This window comes from Pangasianodon hypophthalmus, chromosome 12 (genome assembly GCF_027358585.1).
Source record: "Pangasianodon hypophthalmus isolate fPanHyp1 chromosome 12, fPanHyp1.pri, whole genome shotgun sequence".
NCBI classification, from domain to species: domain Eukaryota; kingdom Metazoa; phylum Chordata; class Actinopteri; order Siluriformes; family Pangasiidae; genus Pangasianodon; species Pangasianodon hypophthalmus.
In genome coordinates, this window is record NC_069721.1 from 2,201,902 (window position 1) to 2,224,812 (window position 22,911).

The 22,911-nt window shown below is 39.0% G+C and overlaps 1 protein-coding gene across 5 annotated transcripts in view; it reads left to right on the forward strand.

Moving 5' to 3' along the window:
* Positions 1-22,911, forward strand: part of mpp2b (MAGUK p55 scaffold protein 2b) — a 43,244-nt gene that overhangs the window by 1,186 nt on the left and 19,147 nt on the right. For 2 of the 5 annotated variants that reach the window (XM_026947871.3, XM_026947872.3), the window contains exon 2: positions 13,706-13,764. In XM_026947871.3, coding sequence (XP_026803672.1) covers positions 13,734-13,764 — 31 coding nt within the window. In that variant the 5' untranslated portion in view covers positions 13,706-13,733. Of the gene's footprint in view, positions 1-11,118; positions 11,349-13,705; positions 13,765-16,209; positions 16,352-22,911 lie in introns of those variants that run through there. The other 3 variants (XM_034309412.2, XM_034309413.2, XM_026947869.3) reach the window with 3 other exon arrangements.

Consider the following 22,911-nt stretch of genomic DNA (forward strand, 5'->3'; position numbering starts at 1 on the left):
GCAGGTTGAAATCTTTAGGGTGTTCACGTTGGACCGTACAACAGCAGCAGAAAGCGAGTCACGAATGCAGAAAGCTCGGAGGAGAAGCACGCCTGTGTGTGTGTGTGTGTGTGTGTGTTCCTCTCATTCGCAACAACACGGATATCCACACACACTTATCCACGTACTTCTGTCTCGAAACGTCGCTTCTGACCTTCAGCACGCTGTTATTGCCTCCTGAATCAGTTTTTATGATTTATAGTGTCATGATTGGAGCATCTTGGTCAATTTTCACAGCTTTTTATTAGACATATCAAGAAGAACGTTTGTTGTTTTTTTAAAAAAAATTAGTTGCGTTTGTGCTTTTTTATTAATCGTGTCAAGAAGAACGTGTTTATTCATCATGGAGACTACACAGAGTTTATGTTAGTACATCAGGTGCAGTTTTTTTATTAGTCACATCAAGTAGAGCTTTTTCATTAGTCATGTTTATTAGTCATATTTTTTACTCACGTAATTAGCGTTTTTTGCTTTAGTCACATCAGAAAGAACGTTTTTATTAGTGACATCAAGTCGAGTGTTTTTATTAGTAATGTCAAGTACAAGTTTTTTTAAATCAGTCACGTCAGGACAAGCGTTTTTATTAGTCATGTCGAGAGCTGTATTTTTGTTATTAATCACATCAAGAAGAGAGATTTTTATTAGCTACGTAGACTAGAGAGTTTTTAAGTTTTTTAGTCATATTTAGTAGATCTTTATTAGTCACGTCAAGTAGAACGTTTTTAATAGCCATGTCCAGAAGAGTTTTTTTTTTTTTAAGTCACGTTTAGTTATATTTATTACTCACGTTATTAGAGTTTTTTGCTTTAGTCACATCAGAAAGAGCCTTTTTATTAATCGTGTCAGAAAAGTTTTTATTAGTGACGTCAAGTACAAGTTTTTTTTTAAAAATTAGTCACGTCAGGTAAAACATTTCTATTAGTGATTAGTTTCCATTAGAGCTTTTGTAACAGTCACGTCAGGAAAAGTGTTTTTATTAGTCATATGAAATGCTGTATTTTTTTATTAATCACATCAAGAATAGAGTTTTTATTAGTCACATTTAGTAGATCTTTATTAGTCACGTCAAGTAGAGCGTTTTTACTAGCTTTATTAGTCACGTTTAGTCACGTAAAAGTGATGTGACTAATAAAAAAAGCGCTACTTGACAAGACTAACATTTAATAGTCATATTTTTTACTCACGTTATTAGAGTTTTGCTTTAAGCACCAAGTAGAGCGTTTTTATTAGTCATGTTAAGTAGGTTTTTATTAGTAATGTCAAGTACAGTGTTGTTGTTTTTTTTTTAATAATGTCATGAAAAGTGTTTTATTAGTCATGTAGACCAGAGAAGGTTTATTAGTCACGGCAAGAAAAGCTTTAAAATTAGAGCTTTAAAATTAGTGACGACGAATAAAAATAAGACTAAAGCAGTAAATCAAAGAAGAAATAAAAACATTAAAAGACAAAATCACAGTCAGGACAGAAAAAGAAGACCTGATACTGCAGATCTTAAAGACCTTCAAATGCTTGGGAAGATAAATATGTTTTTTTAGATTGGATTAAACATGTCTATGGTGGGGGGAGGGATGAGTTTATGAAAAATGATTAGCTGTTCCACAATCTTGGAGCTGCGACAGAAAATTCCCAGTCACCTCTGAGCTTCGTCCAAGTCTGAGGAACGGTTAAAAATAGTTGATTAGAGGATCTGAAAGGTCAGAGATACGGTATAACTCAGTGCCAAGTAACAAACGCTTGAACTCTGTTCTGTACTTGACTGGCAGTCAGTGAAAGAGACAGGAGAGATGTGTTCCCTCGTTCTGGTGCTGGTCAGAAGGGTCGGAGATGCGACAGGGTCCCACGTAGAGAGAACTGCAATAATCAATTGGAGAGGAAACGAAAGAGTGAATAACAGTCTCCAGATCATTAAACGAAAAGATGTATTTACACTTAGCAGTAGTTCTCGATGGAAAAAAAAGTTTACCTGCTTGTCGGATTGCAGGTCAGACTTGAAAAGAGCATCCAGATGTTCTTTGTGTAATACTTGACAAGGGCCCCAGTTTGCCAGCTGCTGTTCTCGTGGAGTCTGGATAAAGACGTCTGTCATTGTATTTGAGCGTTTTATTAGTCAAATAGAACATTTTTTTATTAATCACATCAAGTAGAGCGTTTTTGTTACGTCAGTGATATATCTGTATAATCTCTACACATAATGAACATTATTAAGGATACATTATATTATATTATAATCATATCTCTGAGGTGAAGAGATAGTAAGTGCGTCAGTCCCTTCCACTCCCCTTCATACCCTCTCGTTCATAGCCATTACCCCACCTCGCACCTCCGGGGTCGTTTCCCTGGAAACCGCCATGGTCTGAGGGGAAATAAGTAAACAGTGCCTATTTTGGACCGCTCTGTAAGTGCTGTTTTGAATGTTATCTGCCTTTTGGGGATGATTTGGTTACTGATAAACTTGACTCGGGAAATCTGTGCAGTAAATCTACCATCAAAATGGATGAAAATCAGGGGAATTAAAAATTCTCTCCTCATCCGACCCCAACAGTGGAGGCTAATTGATGCACAAGGGTTGAATTAGCTTGAAGCTGTGTTTGTGTGTGTGTGTGTGTGTGTGTGTGTGTGTGTTAGCCTTTCCACTTATGAGCACAGCACACTCGCAAAGCTTTTTGACGTTCCGTAGTAACACCTTCTTCTCATTAATATTCATGAGAACAGGCGAATAATTAATCCAGCTGTAGCCTGCGGGACCAATCAGGGTCAGAATTAGCATAAAGGTAACTGAAATTGTTTGAATTCCTGACATATCAGGCTTCGACCTTGAGTATGAAGCACACAATGTAAGATAAATGATTACCTTTGATTAATTATTAAACGATCTTTGTTCATGTCGGGTTAATGTAAAAAAAAATGAGTGTAAAGATTTGGGACGTTAATGAAAGCAGGACGAGTTTAACCCCTCTGCTGTTAAATAATAATGCTGACTTATAATTATTTGATGCCCTTTCTCTAGTTGCCATGGCGAAAAGAGGGAGAAGAAAGTGGATGGGGTGGAGGGGGAGGGGGGTGTTACGGTTGTCTTGGATACAGCCGTTTCCCGTGATGTAATGAGGAAGTGGACCTGTGGGAGAGCAGGAGGCTATTCTTAGGACGCCGTTCGGATGATTGTGGACATTCGGTGTTTATTGCACTCCAGGAATACTGACTTTACTCTCATTCTGCAGCTGTTTACCCGCTCATGCTGGGACGTCACGGAAACAGCTGGGAGATGAGGTACATCTAGAACCTTCTGGCACTTAACAAAGTTCTTAACGCGTTTCCCGTGACGCCGATTTTTAAATACGAAGCTGTCAAAACAAAGTGACTAGCTCAAACTTCTTGAGTCGCACAAAGCAAACAAACGAGATGTATATACGAAAATGAACAATAAATAATGGAATGGTCTCTTACCTGATCCTTTGAACAAGAATGTGAGAAAACTGTTCTCTTGGTTTCATACTCAAGATCGACAACCTGACTAAATCTGTAAATCAGCTAAAATTATGCTAAATCTGATCCTGATTGGTCCAGCAGGCTACAGCTGAATTAATTATTCACCAGTGATCATGAATATTAATGAGAAGGAGGAGTTACTACGGAACATGGCCGCGCTCTTCTTATTGGTGGAAAGATGGCCGACTTGACGGTGATTTTTTTCAAGCTAACGGCCACATAAAAAGAGGCCCATGGAGTAAGGTCGAATGAGGTTTACAGTCAACCTGAACAGTGATGTCACTTCCTCTGCTCATGAATATTCATTTGAAGAGGCTTGTATGTGACTTCAGCTGGGAAGGGAATGTGAAAATCTGTCTGAGCGTCCATTTAAAGCATGATTTAACCCTTGTGTTGCCATTACCCTGTTCAGCCGAATGTTAGCGATGCTAAGCATCCATGGTGCAGACGTCTGTAACATAAAGACAGATATCTTCCCAGAGATAGTGTGTAACAGGAAACACAACTGAACAACTGGAGCAGCATCTTCTAGGCTAAGAAGGAAGTGTGGTATATCTGATGGGTTTGCTAGCATCTCGTAGCTCTGGTCCTGAACACGTTATAGCAATGAGATTTGGTCGAATTTCTACACGTATCTCTGTGATAATAAACAGAGGGAGTGTTAAGACCTAGCTGTCCTTCTTCATACCCAGAGAGCCACATGTCCACCCTGTAATCACTCACATGTTCATAACTACATGCCTCCTCTATAATCACACACACACAGCTGTGTTTTGTGGTGTGGTGATTTCTGGGTAATGTGCCACAACAGGAAGACTGATTTCACAGCAGCCACCCTGGAGAGGATCGATCTGAAAGAGAGAGAGAGAGAAAGAAAGAGAGAGGGAGAGAGAGAGCTCGCTCTCTTGGCTAGATTAAGTTATGAAGATTTAAAATCTTTCCCCCAGTTAATAAAGCGCACAGTCAGAACATCTAGCTGGTGAAAGGATTTGATCTGTAGACACCCTGTGTCAGCGTGAATTAAACATTAAAACACGTGTTTTTGAAACCTAAAAGAAAAACTTCTGAAACTCCGAGAGAGAGAGAGAGAGAGAGATCAGAACCCAGTGACCTCAGCCAGATAAACATGCTTTGAATTATATGTGATAATCTATTAAGTTAATCAGCAACTTAAGTTTAGTTAAGGTATTTGGTTAACATTTTTTTCTCTCACCACTTTCCTCTTTCTGTTCTGCATCTTAACATTCTAATGTATTTTATATGTTTTTTTTTTAAGTGAACTTGTATGGTATTTCTCATAACACAATTGGTTAAAAAAAAAAATCATACATCCTTTTTTCTGGTAAATCGAGTTATTCAGAATGTCATTGTTAAAAATCACCTGCTACAACATTCAGGGAATGTTCTCTTCTTCTTTTGGAGAAAAGAGCACTAACCCCGACTGTGTAAATATTATATGTAGTTCAGATATAATTATGCTACTGGAGACATGGAGCCGGTCAGATATTAAAAACTACACTCTTTCAAACTGTAGAGAATTATATATACCATCCATAAAAAACCCCTCATGTTAGAAGTGGCAGGGACTCAGGAGGAATTATTGTTTGGTTAAAAGATGATCTTCGGCATTACATTGTGCCAGGAAAAAAGGCAGGGCACACATTTGGATGAAACTTAAGAAGGAATTCATTTGTTCGGATGAGGATACTTGCCCGTGTGCTATCTATATCCCCCCATACGAGTCAGAGATCATCCACTTTCAGGCCCTAGCCTGACTACTGTTAATGGAAGATCTGAATACAAGAACAGGGAAGGAACTGGACTGGGTCAGTTTACCTACTGCTCTTCTCTAGGCAGTAGCACAGTGGATTACGCCATAACAGATATAGAGCAAGATAAGATCAACTATTTCATGGTGATGCCACAGCTGCCTCTTTCAGACCACAGACACATAGTTATTGGTTTAAGTAAATGGTCTGCTACCTTGTTCAAACCAGATGCCCAAACTATATTCCCTTCCCACCAAGTTTTTTTGGAGAAAAGAAAGTCCTGCCCAATACGGAGCTGAGCTCCACTGCATTCATGTCCAGAACGTTAGACACGTTTCTATGCACTAAATTTAGAGTAAAGAAAAAAGCATTAATTCAGCAACAGAGCAGCTAACCAAAATTTTGTCTACAGTGGCCAGCAAAACACTGAAAACAAAAAAAAAAGAAAAATCCAAAAGCTTGACTGGTTTGACAAAGAATGCCAAAGTTCAAGAAAAGAACTATGATTACTATCAAATAAAAAACAGAGAGACCCATCAAATCAACAAACACAAACCATGAAAAAATACTTACTATGAAGGAAAAAGAGCTGAGCATATGACAGCAAAGCTCAATAAGATCAAGGAAGGAGTCAGTCAGAATTCATTCTGGGAATTATGGGACAGTTTAATTAACTCCATGACCCAAACATCTGGACAGAACATTTTGGACACCTCTATACTCGAAATGAGCCAAACCTCAACCAGATACATTTGACCTCCTAGCTACACGACCCGGAATGTACAATAAAGGATCACTGAACCATATATTATGAAATGAATTGACTGAAAAGATCAAATCACCCAAAAATAAAAAGTCTTGTGGCTCAGATAGAGTATACAATGAGATGTAGGAGCATAGAAGCACCAAACTGAGAGGTGCCATTCTCAAATTGTTATTAAAATCAGGACACTTTCCTGAGAATTGGAAAGAAAATTATATCACCCCAATTTTTAAACAAGGTGACAAGTACAACCCAAATAATATCAGTGGCATCACAGTGAGCAGAACCTGGGTAAATTATTCTGTAGTATTATAAAAGCCAGATTAGTAAACCTCCTCCAAGAACACAAGACGGCACAGTCGTCAAATTGGATTCATGCTCAAACAGAGAACAACTGACCATATTTACACTCTACATGCACTTATCTAAAACATGTTCACCAAACAAAAAGAGGCAAAATATTTGGCTGCTTCATCAATTTTAAAAAGCCTTTGATTCAGTTTGACATAACGGATTCTTCATGAAACTCATTCAGAGTGGAATAGGAGGAAAGACATACGACATCGTAAAGGACAACGAGAACAAGTGCTGTGTTAAAATCATTGACAAAAGAGCTGACTGTTTTTACAGAGTTTTTACAGAGTTCATCAAGGCTGCAGAGCCCAATATTATTCAATATTTACATTAACGAACTGGCCACAAGCCTTCAGGAATCATCCCTCCTGATCCTCATGAGGACTGACCCCTCAGGGGCAGAGAAATTAAATATCTTCTATACGAAGACTATCTGCTGCTGCTGTCAACAAACGAGGAGGGACTACACGAAAGCCTCTCACTGTTAGACAATTACAGTACCAATTGGGCCTTGCCACTAAACACTGAAAAGTCCAAAGTTTTCATATTTCAAAAGAAAACAATGAACCAACCTTTAGTCTGACAATCTCTGCATCTGGACAATTCAACATCGCAATGAAGGATCTGACCGAGAAGGCTCATAGAGCTTACTATAGCATCAGGAAATCTCTGTCTAAATTCATCCTCCCTGTTAAACTGTGACTGGAAATATTTGATAGCATCATTAAACTGATTCTATTACATGGCAGTGAAATCTGGAGCCCCAAATATCAACTAAATTATGATTCCTGGGACAAAAGCCCACCTGAAATTTTCCATAGTCACATTTGCAAAAATATCTTGGGAACTCATAGAAACATTCCGAATTTCGCTTGTAGGGCGGGGCTCGGCAAGTTTCCTCTTCTAGCTGATATTCAAAAGAGAACAACTAAATTCTGGTTCCACCTGTCAGACCCACCCCCAGAAAACTACCACCACTCTGCCTTTATACACAGAGCAGGACACTCAGAGAGTGATCCTTTACAATATTTAGCAGAGAAACGCCAGTCAAACCCAGTTCAGACAGGCAATGATTAGCAAAACAAAATGAAAGAAGTAAACAAATTAATCTTCTTCCACAGAATTAAAACTGATTACAAATCAGAGAGAGAGAGAGAGAGAGGAGAGACTGTGTGTGTGTATGTGTGTGTGTGTGTGTGTGTGTGTGTGAGAGAGAGAGAGAGAGAGAGGGGACAGACTGTGCTCACAGTGCACTGAAGGAGTGTTGGAGGATGAGCTGCACTTCCTCACTGAGTGCAGCAAATACGCACCATTAGAGACACATACTTTACACTCATAGGGCAAATTCTACCTGAACTCCTTCAGAGAGGTAACCTAGAGAAACTCTCCTGTGTTTTGGGAGAGAAGACAGACTTCTTTATTCAGCTGGCAGCTCAGTATGTATCCTCCTGTCACAGTTATGAGGGAAAGACACTGACTTCTCATTAACTCACAGTACAGTTGCTACTTTCAGTTCCCTTTTCCACTTCTTTCTCATTGTTCTCTTTCTTTGTCATTTGTGTGCAATGTTTTCTTTTTCGTTTTTATGTTTTATATGTGTTTTAAATATACTAAATGTGTATTTATCTTTGGCAACATTGTGGTACAACACAGTCATGCCAATAAAGCTCATTTAAGTTGAACTGAATTGGATTGAGTGAGAGAACGAACGAGAGAGAGAGAGAGAGAGAGAGACAGCAAGATAATGAAACAGAGACAGAAAGAGGGAGAGCGAATCTGAGACAGACAGAAATATTGAAAGAGAGACTGAAACAGTGAGTGAGACAGAGATAAATGAAATAAAGACAGAAAGAGAGAGAGAGAGAGAGAGAGATATTGAGAGAGGATGAAAAAGTGATAAATAGAGAGAGAGAGACAGAGAAAAAGAGACTGAAATAGAGACCCAGAGAGAGAGAGACCATGTAATTTAGTGATGTAGTCACATTAACTGAAGTGCTGTGACTGCATTATCCACTTTATTCACTTCAAACGTGAATGAATGAATCAAACATTAAGCGACTCAGGAGTCATTTAGAAAAAAAGTAGTTTCAATGGACTGAAAATAGATGAGATCTTGAGATGAGATTCAAAGTGGATTTGAAGAATAACATGTTTGAGATCCTTTTAAAGCAGCAAGCAGTTCTGTTGGACAAAAAAAATCATGAATTGAATTTACTGAACAAATGAAGAATCGATTTCTAACCACATTGTGGCCGTGTAATTGAATCATGACATGCCTTATTGAGATTTTAGCGGTCTCTTCCTCAGTGGCTGAATCTGTCCATCTCTCTCTCTCTCTCTCTCTCTCTCTCTCTCTCGCTGTCTCACACACACACACACACACACAGGACAGCAGCCTGCTCAGATGTACAGTCAATGTTTGAAAGCTCACTCTACTCTGTATTTATGGTTGTGTGTGTGTTCACACTTCAGTCAGGAAGCTGGTGGGAGCTGTAATTAATGTCGTGTGCCTTCGGATGTGTGTAAGATGATGTGTTTAAGGACTTGCCCATTTAGAGCATAACACACACACACACATAATCACTCTGAGTGTAATTATATATATTTGCCAAGTGTGTATTTTTCATACAGTGTGTGTTTAAGGTGTTTATGAGCCCTTCATCAGTTCTTTTCACAATAAACACATAAAATCACCAATAACTAGCTTGAGTACGCTTTCACAGACACAAGGTTTAATGGATTAACACACACTCGAATCCAAGATCATCTGAGCGAGGTGGTCTCGATCCACTTCCTATTGAACACTAGGGAAATTTGACTCTGAATTGACTCACTGTAGGAAGTGAATCAAACAAAAGAATTGATTTATCTCTGATTTGGAATAATAGTGTGAAAGCACCTTAAGAGTGCCACAGAGCACAAGCACTTAAGAAAAATCAGAAATAGTAAATGGTGGAAGTGTGTTCACACCTGTTTGTCGAGCCTGAATCTGAGTGAAATTGATACTTTTTGTTAGACATGGCACAAAAATGCCAAAAATGTAGCTGCAAGCAGTGATTAAGGGGGCCAAGCACATTTTGGCCCCACCCTTTCAAAAGGGATTAAGCCCAGAAGGAAGCCACTGGGACAATCAGCACTTGTTCCCATGGACAAATACTGAATTTAAAGGCAAAACGTCAAGCCTTTGCTGAGATATTACCTCACTTGTGTCCGTTACGACAAGATCCTTTACTCATCTGTAGTTTATTCTAAAAATGTTACAGTGTCGCTGAGATATGACTTCACTTCGTGTATGGCGAATTTGCCTTCAAATTTGTCATTTGTCTGCACTTTATGGATGAACTGTCCTGTCTCTAAAAAAAAGAATAAAAAAAAAAGATTGGTCTCTTGGTGCTGCAATCCAAGTTTGGTAACGATTGGACAAAATTTTTAGGAGAAGAAGCGAAAAAATTGTGTTTGAAAAAAATTCAAAATGGCAGAAAATTCAATATGGTGGAAATTAACATCATGGTGTCTGCTGAACTCGTCTTGACCCAAAGAATCAGAGAAGAGAATCATTTCAATAACATTGTGTTGCAGAGTTATTATTCTAAAGGTAGAATGGCCTACACCAAAATGGCTGGTTTGGTAGCTGAGACTGTCTTCTATCACTGTGTCAAATTTCATAAAATGTGTATGAAGCACTCTATAGGCTGCTATAAACTCCCATAGGAAGAAGAAGAAGAAGAAGAAAACATACAATTTCATTAGGGTGCCTATGCACCTAGAGTGCTTGGACCCCTAATCACAACAATCATTCGAGTACAGAGTTGGCACTAAATAAATGATTAGATAATTATATAAATAATTATGTTGTATAATATTTTGTGTATCGGACCCCACATTTATTTTGTGTTACTGCAGAACACATGGCATTTCTGCAGTGAAACAGCTCTGAGTTTAGCAGCTGGCATCCCAAAACACTGCATTTTTGGGTCACTTCCTGCAGGCAGGTCGATTCAGAGCTGAATTGTGTTCACTCAGAACCCTTACAGCGCTTCAAATAGGATATTGATTGAGAGCTGCACCGACGCACAGCTGTAATGTTTAGCATTTTCTGCTCATGCGTGTTCTTTTCATGGCTTTACGGTTATTCACGTCTCCAGCACAAATCCTTCAGTGATCCAGAAACTAAAGCAAGACTTCTTTTGTACACAACTCCATTAATCAGTTGCTGCTGTTTAGCTCCTGTACTGCATTCTGCTTGCATCAGATTACTGTCTCTGTGTTTCAGGGATGATATCACTCAGCCCGGACGTTTTTAAAATCAATTTCCTGAAAGAAACTTCCTCCATTATATTAGCTCCTGTGTTAACGTGTCAATCATGTATAACTACAGACTTTGTGGTCTGTGAACAGTTCCCTTAGGAGTCTCCTCACTCCCTTACAGTAACATCATGCTCAATGTTTCACAAATGTTCATCACATGTGATGAAGCATGACAAATAGTAATGTATATATACATAAATTGTATTTGAGCTGAAAATGTTTGATGCATAGCATCTCAACTGAATTCAGGGTTATTAATTTATTCATTCATCAGTAGATCGAATTATAATATATAATTATAATTACGTAAAAAGCCTGCCATTTGGTTTTTCCTTCCATATACCTGAACGTGTTTTTATCAACATCCTGGCAGTTGGAGTTGATATTGAAGAGGAAGTCTTCTTATTGGCCAGATCTGCAACAATTTGGTATTTTGGCATTTTCCTACATACTGTTCGAGTTTGAGAAGCTTTGAGTTATTCGAGTTATTAAAGGTACATTACTCAAAATTGGTGCACAAACTGCTCGGTAGATGATGTACACCATCATCGGAATGTTTTTTTTTTACTCACGCCCATTTACATGAAGCTCTGCCTCCAGAATCTACTGTGTCCAACGAGGTTGCCAAGGTTAGTCATGATATCACTTTCAATCAATGATGTAGGATGCGTATTTATTAAGGGCATTGCCTTACTTGTTTGTAAAATCTAGATACTTAAAGCAACTAATGTTTGTTGTACCACATTATCAGAGATACCATTACCTCACACTTAGCTGCCATTATGCTAATGCCGCTCGATACAAAGAAAAAATATGCAATATAGCAGAGATGACATCTTTCATAGCTAAAAAAAGAACAATTTTACAAGGTGTTAACAGGTAGCTAGATGGCTGTGCATGCTTTCAGAAACCTAGCTGGAAGATAAGCATTAACGAAGTGTTACAGTACTACTCTCCCCTCAGCACATTGTTCTTACATTTCACTTATCCACATCATCCAATCATGTATCCCGAGTTCTCTTCTTGGTACAGTGGTGTTTGTGCCAGAGTGGGCATCAAACTTCTGTGTCTCCCGTGTGCAAATGTTATGATTTTACCATGACCTGTGGTTTTGCCCATTCGGCCATTCAGCTGCTTGATATACACCAATCAGCCATAATATTAAAACCATCTGCTTAATATTGTGTAGGTCCCCCTTGTGCCGCCAAAACAGCTCTGACCTGTCGAGGCATGGACTCCACAAGACCCCTGAAGGTGTGCTGTGGTATCTGGCACCACGACTTTAGCAGCAGATCCTTTAAGTCCTGTAAGTGGTGAGGTGGGGCCTCCATGGATCAGACTTGTTTGTCCAGCACACCCCACAGATGCTTGATCAGATTGAGATCTGGGGAATTTGGAGGCCAAGTCAACATCTTGAACTCTTTGCCATGTTACTCAAACCATTCCTGAACAATTTTTGCAGTGTGGCAGGGCGCATTCTCCTGCTGAAAGAGGCCACTGCCATTAGGGAATACCGCTGCCGTGAAGGGGTGTACTTGGTCTGAAGCAATGTTTAGGTTGGTGGTACGTGCCAGGACCCAAAGTTTCCCAGCAGAACGTTGCCCAGAGCATCACACTGCCTCTGCCTGCTTGCCTTCTTCCCATAGTGCATCCTGGTGCCATCTCTTCCCCAGGTAAACGACACACACAGAAGTGCACAAGGGTCAGCATGGGCGCTTTGACCACTCTACAGTTACGCAGCAAGCTGCGATGCACTGTGTGTTCTGACACCTTTCAGTCAGAGCCAGCATTAACTTTTTTCAGCAGTTTGTGCTACAGTAGCTCTTCTGTGGGATCGGACCAGACGGACTAGCCTTCACTCGCCACGTGCATCAGTGAGCTTTGGGTGCCCATGACCCTGTCCCCAGTTCACCGGTTGTCCTTCCTTGGACCACTTTTGGTAGGTACTAACCACTGCATACTAGGAAAACCCCATAAGACCTGCTGTTTTGGAGATGATCTGACCCAGCCATCTAGCCATCACAATCTGGCCCTTGTCAAAGTCACTCAGATCCTTACGCTTGCCCATTTTTCCTGCTTCCAACTTCGAGAACTGACTGTTCCCTTGCTGCCTAATATATTCCCAACCTTGACAGGTGCCACTGTAACGAGATAAACAATGTTATTCACGTCACCTGTCAGTGGTTGTCAGATTGGTGTATGTTACTGTATGACAACAAAGGATCCACACTGCACAATTTGGAAAGTGGAGTCAACTAAAAAATTTGCATGCAGGTGATAGGACTACTATGCTGTTTGTAATTTTGTTTTGTAAAATTATTTTTATTTTATGTTAGCCCACTTTTTTTTCTTTTCTTTTTTTTTTTGTCTTTTGCTCTGAACGTGGACATGGAAATATTTCTCGGTATAAAGACGAAGGCATTAGCTTTTCCTATGGATAATTGTGAGATGGCGATGGAAAGAAAGTAAGCACAGACAAGTTTGTAAATAGAAAAGTGCAAAAATTCTCCAAAATTTCTAAATACGGTGTGTATAAAGAAAAATTATGAAATATTCAATAGGCCTGTTGACATTGTACACCAAAATACACTACAAAAATAAACAATATAAACAAATAAACATTTTTATTTAGTGATAAAATGCAATATAATTACAATTTTAAGATGATTTTGCTGCTTAGATATAAATGCATGAAATAAGCTAAATTATCTGCCAATAAAACAAGTCGATTTTAAGCCTGAAATGAGTAAATATGTCTAGAAATTGGCTTAGTGGTTTTATATTTGTTTAAAAATAAATAAATACTAAAGACAAAAGAGAAATAGTAGCTGAATTTGCCTATATTAAGGATATTGTTACTAGCTAAGATGTCATTTTACAGTGTATTTTTTACAATATAATAAAAAAAAAATTCCATTATTATTATTATTATTATTATTATTATCATCTCTCTCTCTCACTCTCTCTCTCTCTTTCCTCATTTTAGAAAGCCCAGAAGTCCCAAGATACCAGCCATGCCTGTTGCATCATCCAGCTCTGACTCAGGTGAGCCTCCTGTTTTTTTTTTTTTTCTTTCTTCCCACTTTCTCTCTCTAATAAATCCCTGGACACGCCGCCTCGGAGCTCTCTGCCAAACACGCCGCATTAATCCATTTACTGGTTTACTAAACAATCAAAACAATGCAAACAAGGCAAGAGAAAAAAAAGATAAAAACACAGATTAGCATCAGATCTGAATCCTGATCGCTAATGGCGTGGAAGAGAACGATTATCGTGTCCCTGTAGCTACAGCATGTGGCTCTTTCCTAAAAGCGTCCTATGAAGGTTTCTCCTCAGAGTCATGATCAGGAGATCAAGCCAGTTCATGTTCACATCCAGTAGTGGGTAATTTTTGTTGAAAAAAAGCTTAATGTAGCTTAAACTACACCACATCTTTATATTTATGATCAGTTTCTGAGGATATTCTTTTTTCTGATCGATATAGTGTGGAAGAAATTTGGATAAGTGGTGGTGGAAAAAAACAGTGAGGCAGTAAAGAAAGCAGCTAAATATAATTGATATTCTGAAAAAAATCTACAAAACCGAATCACGGGCTGATCATGAGTCAATTAATTCAATTATCATCATCCATTACTTGTTTAGCTGCATGTATATTGGCTTTGGATTGCGGAAAGTGTTTGATTTTTGTATCCTTGCATTTGGGACAGATTTTCTCGCCGCCGTCTCGTTTGCCTCAAGATCAAAGGATTTGCTTTTTTTTTTTTTTTTTTTTTTTTTTTTTTGAAAGCCCACATGTTTAATCTCCAGACTCCAGACTCAGCTCTGTGCAGAAATGTTGGCTCCCTCCAGCTGGCACTGAGTCTGTCCTAATGAAGGCAGGATTAGCCATTAGCGTTTGACACGTCAGTCAGGTCTTTATACTTTTCCTCTTGTTTACGCCCAAGTTAAAAAGTTGGACCCAGGCGGCGTTGTCACACATGTTGGACGACGATTCCTTTCCCCAGATTAAGATCACGGTTTCCTCGGGATGGCTTCAGGAGAGAGAAATCTCACTCCTCCCTTTCCTCTGCTTTCTCTACGGAGTCATTACACTCCACTCATTCTCTCACAAAAGAGTCACAAAACGAGTCGACTCTCTGATTCTGATTCTTTTAGGTGAATGTTAAGAGTCGAATCGTTTTTTTTCCTTCTCCCTTCTTCTTCTGTTATATGTAGATAATGTTTCCATGGAAACCTCTTTTCAACATCTGAGCATGAATTCCTTCGTCTTCAGTGAGTGCAGTATCCTGGTCAGGGTTGCGGTGATGTTTGAATTTTTGCGTTCGTTAATTAAATCACATAAAACATTTGTTACTTCATCTGTCCAAACAGCCGAACAAGCTTCATCGACGTTTATGATTAGTTATAGCTCTCATGGCAATAAACCGGTATCATAAAACGAGTTTCAAATGGTTGAATGACTTCTGGTTGAATGACACCGGCTAAAAATTGAAAATACAAAAAAAATATCTTGATTAAAGGAAAACTTATCTGATAGTTTTCATTATGCGATTATTACATAACAAATATAAGAACATTAAACCTATTTCTAGACATATTTACTAATTTAATCAAGCTTAAAAGCAGATCACATTTGCTTCTTTCTAGAAATAAAGTACGCTTGAAATTAACAAAAAATAAGACAATTTAAATCTTGAAATGAGTAAAAATATGTAGAAATAGGATTTATAATCTTCTTTTTGTTTCAGAACAATCTAATAAAGAGAAATAGTTGAATTTTGTCTGCATTTAAGAAATTTTATTTAGTGAGATATCGTTTTTTTTATTTGTGGTGTAGTGTCCACGATCTGGAAGGAGCTCATCTAGTTAACGATACGTTCATGATAGCGATGATTTCTTTGGACATGTTTGAAAAGAACTTTAGAGAAGTCAGAAATCCAGTTCGGGATCTCTCTGCTTCAGGTTTGCCGAGTCGTAATTGGCATATCCACAGTTGGATATGCATGAGTAATATCTATATTATATAATATCTATATAATAAATATATCCGTGATATCTAGTTACTTAGTCACAATGTCACAATGCGTCAAAATATCACGAGCATCGTCCAGTTTAGAGCAAAACAGCGGGGAGTCGTTTGGGAGCCACAAGTGTCGACTCTTGATCTGACTCGCTGATAGGTCTGGAATTCCCAGTAGGAGCATCAGAGGTGCCTTTTGATAAACCGAGCTTCTGAAAAAGGAAGAAGAAGAAAAAAAAAAGAAAAGAAAAGAAGATACAAGAGAGAGCTGATATAGCGACGTGGGGAGCCTTGTTTTCTTGCGAACCCTCCCAGCTATTGTCAAGAAGGATTGCGCTGAGAAGCAGGTGACGGGAACTAATGAGGAGAGGAAGACTGAGAGACTGAGAGAGGAGGGGATTCAGGAAGGGATGGGAAGGGAAGGGAAGGGAAGGGAGGCCGGCAAACGTCGCTGACGTCAGAGAGGTGAAAAAAGCGAGGGAACGGGAGGAGGAGGAGAGCGAGCGAGAGGCAGAGAAGGAGAGAGCGACGGAGGAAGCATGGCTGGGAGTCTCTTTAACAGGCTGTCTCTGGAGGAGGCTGGCTCTCTTAACTCTCTCAGGAGTCCAGGAGGTGAGAGAGAGAGAGAGAGAGAGAGAGAGAGAGAACATGCGTATGCTGATTACGATTACGATGGTGATGTTGTTTGCATTAATACTAACGCTAATGACGTTTTGAGGATTTTTATGTCGTTAAGTATTAAGCATTGTATATAATGATAATGTTTATCAGCTCTGGGTTTTAAGTGAAGAAAAGAAAAAGAAAGGAGCAAGAGAGAGAAAAAAAAAAACAGGTGACAGACAAGTACCTGATGAAGCTTCCTGAGTGCAGAGAAAGTGAAGTGCGAGTGTGTTATTTTCCGAGGCCCATCCATATTTGTACAGATCATTTTAAAAGCATCGTGTTTTTTTCGGTGTTTTGGTTTTCCAACCACAAAACGTACAATTTTCACTGATTTCATGTGGACGGAAAAAACATAGTTTTTTTTTTTTTTAAACTTTGACATCACAGCACAATTTTGCGTGCGTTACGAATGCGCTACATTTACCCAAACTTTGCGCTACGTTACTTTGTGCTATATCACTTCTTATTTCAAAACGTGTTTAAACGAAATTTCAATTCAACTTCGCTTTGTTATATTAGCGCTACAAACCGTACCGCGAATGGAGATTTTGGATAACTGTAACCATAACATCATTGTCAGGCCACACCTATGAATCTTTGTATTTGTCATTTTTTTGTTTTGGGATTTTAGCCATGTTTTTTGTTTTGTTTTGTTTTGTTTTTCTCGCATTTCTCCTTCTCTACCGCTCAGTACATGACTCTTAACGTTATTCTTAAGCCATTTCACGTAACAGTTAATGATTTATTTTTTCTGGTACTGGTGTTTTCAAATTGTTTTTGTGTGAAGATATTTTCGAAAACACTGCTCATGTGGACATGATTTTTAAAAAAAAAAAAAAACAGAGGAAAATTTTCAAAAATTATCACTTATCGTTTGTGTACAAATTGAGAGGTTGCGTTTTTCGAATAACAGACCATTTGGATGATCCCACAATTGTGGTGCAATTTAGCGCTTGACACTCAACAATTAAACTATATTTTTAAAATAATTTTTTCACACTGAAGCGAAGAAAACGTGCATTTAACTAAAATTCGGAAAAATGTGATAACCATATCTCGGACAACAAACAAGGTTTCTATGCTGATGGACTGCAGGGTTGATTTTTTTAAAGCATAGAATTACACAAAATGTGGTTAACTAGCATCCATTCTAATGGCATATGCATTTACTTAAAATTATTTTGTATAATTAATAATTTACTTTCAATCTATAAACAGCGTAACAGTGTTGTACTTTCCTAATGACCTCATAAGTCAATATCACTGAATCATACAGAAAGTAAAGAAAAAACAATGGAAGAGCTTACTTTTCTTCTTCCCATGATATTTAGGAAATTGTTGAACATGTGACTTGTGGAATAGTCCAAATATTCCATAGGGGTGAATGTGTGCAGATGTTTTATTACCTGTAATGGACGATTCGTGGAAACGCAAAAAACATAATACGATTTTTAAAAAAGTATTTTAATAATTATATATGAACCTAAAGTAGAGTTGAATATCAGTTAAAGAAATTGAGCAGGGACGCTATATGTGCTGTAGATTCTGGAGGTTATATTAAAGTTTTAAGTTATTTATCTAGAAATTTACCTGTGTTTATAAATGTCTTTTACCTTTACTTACAGATTTATGAATGTAATAGCAGTGGAATCACTTAACGCTACACCAGTGGCTAGATAATTACTTGCTGTGAAGGTTGTTGTGTTTCTTACTGAAAGGAACTTTCGAAGGAATTTCCTTTCTTTTATTTCATCCTAATGAGATTTATTGTTAAAAGCTATGTCTTTAAAGGCCATGCCTTTAAAAGTTTTCTTTGCCAAGAGCACTCTTGAAAGTAGAGTTCAGAGCAAGCATGCTAGCGAGGTTTATGAGGCCATGCTAGCTACAGTTTATTATTTATTACGGTTCCTCACACTCATCAATACTTTTACTATCTTTTGGAAAAGCGTATTACGGCAAGACTTTAGAGGCTAATCTGTGGCTAGAATTTCACCTCTTCACTACATACACTGCATACATTTCCTAATTGCTTCACTGCAGTAGGAATTTTACATTTTAGATGAATAAAAAGCTAAATGTAAAAGTTTTCCCATGGTCAGAGTGTGTGAGGTTTCCACTGTCAAGTCATTCAAAATTAAAAATCCAGCAAGGGCCAGAAAACTATTAGCTTAGCACATATATTGTAAAGGTCTATAATAAAGGTCTAGAGTGAGGGTGTAAATCTGTAATTAAGGTCTAAGGTGAAGATCTACAATCTATAATTAAGGTCTATGGACAGGCTTTGTAAGCTTATAATGAGTCATATACACCAATTATAAGTCCGTGGTGAAGGTGTGTGACGTAAAGCTAAATTCACAAGATATTCTCTGGAGTGTTTTACGACATTGGTGGTAGGTGATAGGGGAATGGGGAGAATCGTTTTTAATGTTCTTTTGCTTTAATGGACTTTAACACTTTGTATGAGCGGAGAGGTGTGTGCAAGTTTTTCAATTGCACTCCCACCCACAGCCAAAAGATCTGTGCACTGTGGCACTGTGAGTGAATTGTGACCCGCGCAGTGAGAATGAGCGCTCTCAGAGCCGCGTGTTGCACGTCACTATCTTATCCCACTCGGCTAGCTTAGAGTCAGATCGGCGGTGCATGCCAGCTCAAAGAGGCAGATCCAGGCTTATCTTTGGACGCTACTGAGGCTAGAGTTAAACATTGCAGAAAAACCTCCCAGACCCTACTGTAGACATCACATCCTCCATCCATCATTAAGCGATAAGGAACTTTTGCGCCACGCTGCGTGTTTAACAGCTGATTTACTGCTGTTGTTAATAGTGTGGCCTAAAAAAGCCCTGAAGCTGGAAATGTAATTTGTAGCCTGTGTGTGGCCTTGAAAAAAAGCAATGCTCTGAAACAGGTTTCGACTAGTCGACAACATGAATTACTGGGTGATAGTAAATATTTGTAGTCCTACAACCCCTAATGTATGAAATAATTCAGGGCCATTGAGATTGGGGTCATGTGTAGAGCAGGAGCTAGACCACATTCATCTCCATCTCACTGGTCGTAATGGGAATCAGCATGTTTGGAACACTTCATCCTTCTTTTCTTATAAAACCTTTGGACCAGCTCTCCTTGGCAACACATCTAAATTCTGGACTTCTGAAATCCCCAATGTCTTGACATTTTGAAGGCAGAAATAATCCTCTCTACATCTGTCTGTACCAGCACTGTTTATAGCATCTGTTGAGACTCACCACATCAGTGTATTGCCAAGAATCTTCAAATGAAGAAAGAAAATACACAAATCAAATTGTCTACTTACATGACATCTATATAACATGATACCTTGGGTTAGGGTTATTGTCTTGTGTTTTGCAAGACAACCACGGAGAACGTACTTGTTCCGTAAACACATCCCGCTACAGATCATGACTAGCTGCAGTGCTCCTCTTAAAAGACCATAAAGATTCTTAGGCTCTCCACAATAAGTAAATAAACGTACATTTGTAGAGAATATGTCAGTAAAGTAGGCAGGAACCTCATGCTGAATGAACTGTAAACCTTCCTGCCCAGATAGCAGAGCCAGTTGTGTTCTTTTGGTCTCCTGGCCATGGATAAGTTCGAAATCATCAATCTTCTGATCCTAGATAGTTCTGTTTACAATGTTTCCCTGACCTGTTGCCAAACCTGGGCAAAATTGTACTTGATATATATTTTTTCTCCTTTGGAAAACCTGGAACTGCCTGTGCTGAGGTTGAAAGGAAGACCCTGTCCTTACAATCCACACAAGTCCCTATGCATTTGGCTCACTGCTGACCTGACTGGATAGATCATCCAGGAAAGCAGGAAAACATCTTAGAAAATCAGCTGCCTTTATTTTTGGTCTGGTGGTCGGATTACTCGACCCATCAAAACTGGTGTACAGATGTGTTCGGGATGCAGTCACTGTGATGTGACCAAAGCAGAATTCTTTCAGGCACTTCCCAGGTAGAAGTTTTTTTAATACAAAAAACCTCAAAATATCTGAGCAACACCAACATTCCTGGAAAAGAACTCTAAATTGTCTATAGGCAGCTTGGCCATGACCTCCAATATTTCCTTCAGTCATATTTTCCTCACCCTTTTGAAATCTAGTACTTTTCACTTTACCTTTCCATCATGCTGTATGTATACTATATGGCCAAATGTTTGTGGACACCTGACCATCACACCCATATGTGATCCAGGTGGCCTGGGGCATGGTTGGCATTCCAGTTCAACCCAAAGGTGTTCAGTGGGGTTGAGGTCAGGGCTCTGTGCAGGCCACCTGAGTTCTTCCACTCCAACCTTGGCAAACCATGTCTTCATGGATCTCACTTTCGTTTGCTCTTCTCGTTTCTTGGTGTAAACGGCAGAGCTCTGTCGACTGGTTATCGCGTCAGGTCTGCAATTTAAATCTGGCTCCCAAGTTGTGTGTTTTCTATAGAAATGAGACAGACCATCCTGTCAGGTGTGCCCAGAAATGAGTTGTGGGATTTTAGATCAATCAGGTGTAAAGCTGCTGGTCCGATCCTTAGTCCAACTTGGTGTGTCGTCGTCCGTTTAACGAATCTGTCTCAGCTTGACTTGTTCTTGCCCTCAGTCTCACTCTCTCCCTTTGTCCAAATGGCAAGCTATAACAAAGAGTTTTTAATTAACAGATATGTAGATGAGAATGAAGTAAAAGAGTCGGGGATTGAGGACTCTCAGCTGCCCCTTTATTTCCTGGATACTGGGTGCTGAATGACCTTTGACAGTCCCCAAACCCTGCACCCTACGCAAAACGTTTCCCATCATACCACCATTGGCTATTGTGCAGTTATTTTTAGGGATTGTAAACAAGTTGTCACTCTCATTTTGGGATTTCATGCAGTAATGTAATTTTATATACTGTGTCAGATGTAGCCCGGTGACTACCCTGTGGCTCTCAGTCACCATCTGCGCCTAGGATATTGTCCTGGTATCTCGAATGCTATTGGCTGTTCAAGAACTTTAACACGCAATCATGCTGGCTATCTTGCAGATTGGGAAAACATGTTGCAAACCGCTTATAAGCACAAGTCGCTTCGAGATTGTTAATGTCACGGGTGGGCATGTCACTTACCTGTGCACCTGTGACAAACAGATTTTGTGTCCAGGCTATTGGTTTTCTATTCGTAGTTAACAGATGAAAATACACGCCTCAGGTTAGCACTGTCAGATTGTAGGAATTTGGGAGACATGTGGTTCTTCTGACTGTTGCACCAAGATTAAAGAAATTATTTTAATCTCTGGGAAAGTTTTCATTGTCACAAAGGAGGTTATGGGAAATGAATCCACATGCTTGTCCACACGCCAACGTAAGTAGCACCAGGTCATCCATTCTGTTCTTGTTTCCTGTTTCCTTTTGTGTCTTGCCAGGGTGTTTCCCTAAAAATCGGAATGTTTTTCAAACAAAATTACGGGATTTCCTTTACTGAAGTGCACATGCGATGTGCGACCTATAAATCTTCACAAAATAAAGCAACAGATGTTAGAATGTCATTACGTGAGACTGACGGAGAACGCAGTTTCGTGTTTATACACAGTCAGCACTTCTCCATCAGTAAAAGTCAGTAACATCATTTTATCTACCATGTCAGATGTCTCCTGGTGATGTCCCTGTGGTTCTACGTCTAGGCTATCATCCTGGTATCTTGAACACCATTGGCTGTTCAAGCACTTTAACACACTGTCACTCTGACTTCCTGTTCAAACGGAAATATGTCATCATAGAGCATCAATTCACGACTCTCAAGCCATTTAATGCCCACTGGTGCCTGTCTGTTCACTATTATTAGCAGCATTAGCATTTTTAATGCACTTAATACCCTTCTTAATCACAGGTTTATATTAACGCGCTTTTTCGAATACGTTATGCGTTGTATAGTAACAGATCATTGTACGCTCCGTATAAACAGATTTTTAACACCTATGGAAGATGTCTCCAGCTGTTAGAACATCATAAAGGACAGGAACTAACTCATTTCTGTAACTGAACACCTACAAGGTGACTAACAGTGCACTAAGTGTATGTGTTAGTTTGCATCTATGTGTATATTTGTTTACGTGTGTGTATGTGGTACGTGTGAATGGATTGGTAGAGGATGTGTGAGAAGAGAAAGTGAGATTATTTACCTGTTCTGCTTGGCTGCTGTTCATCTCTCTCCTCCATGTCCTGTGTGTTAATTAGCGAAGGGGAATGTGCTAATCCGCTTCCTGTCGTGGCTCTTTATCGGCCTCCTTTTCACACTGGATTATACTCTTTGTGTGTGTGTGTGAGAGTGCGAGAGTGTGTGAGTGTGCGCGTTCTTATAAAGCCCCTTCATAATCTACCTGGAATGTATTAATTATCTGCCTGAATGTATTATGTTATGTGTGACCAGGTCAGGCAAAGTTTTTTTTAAAAAAAATAATAAGATAATAAATAAACAAAGTAAGAAACATGTGTATTTTAAATATTTAAACATATTTAAAATATT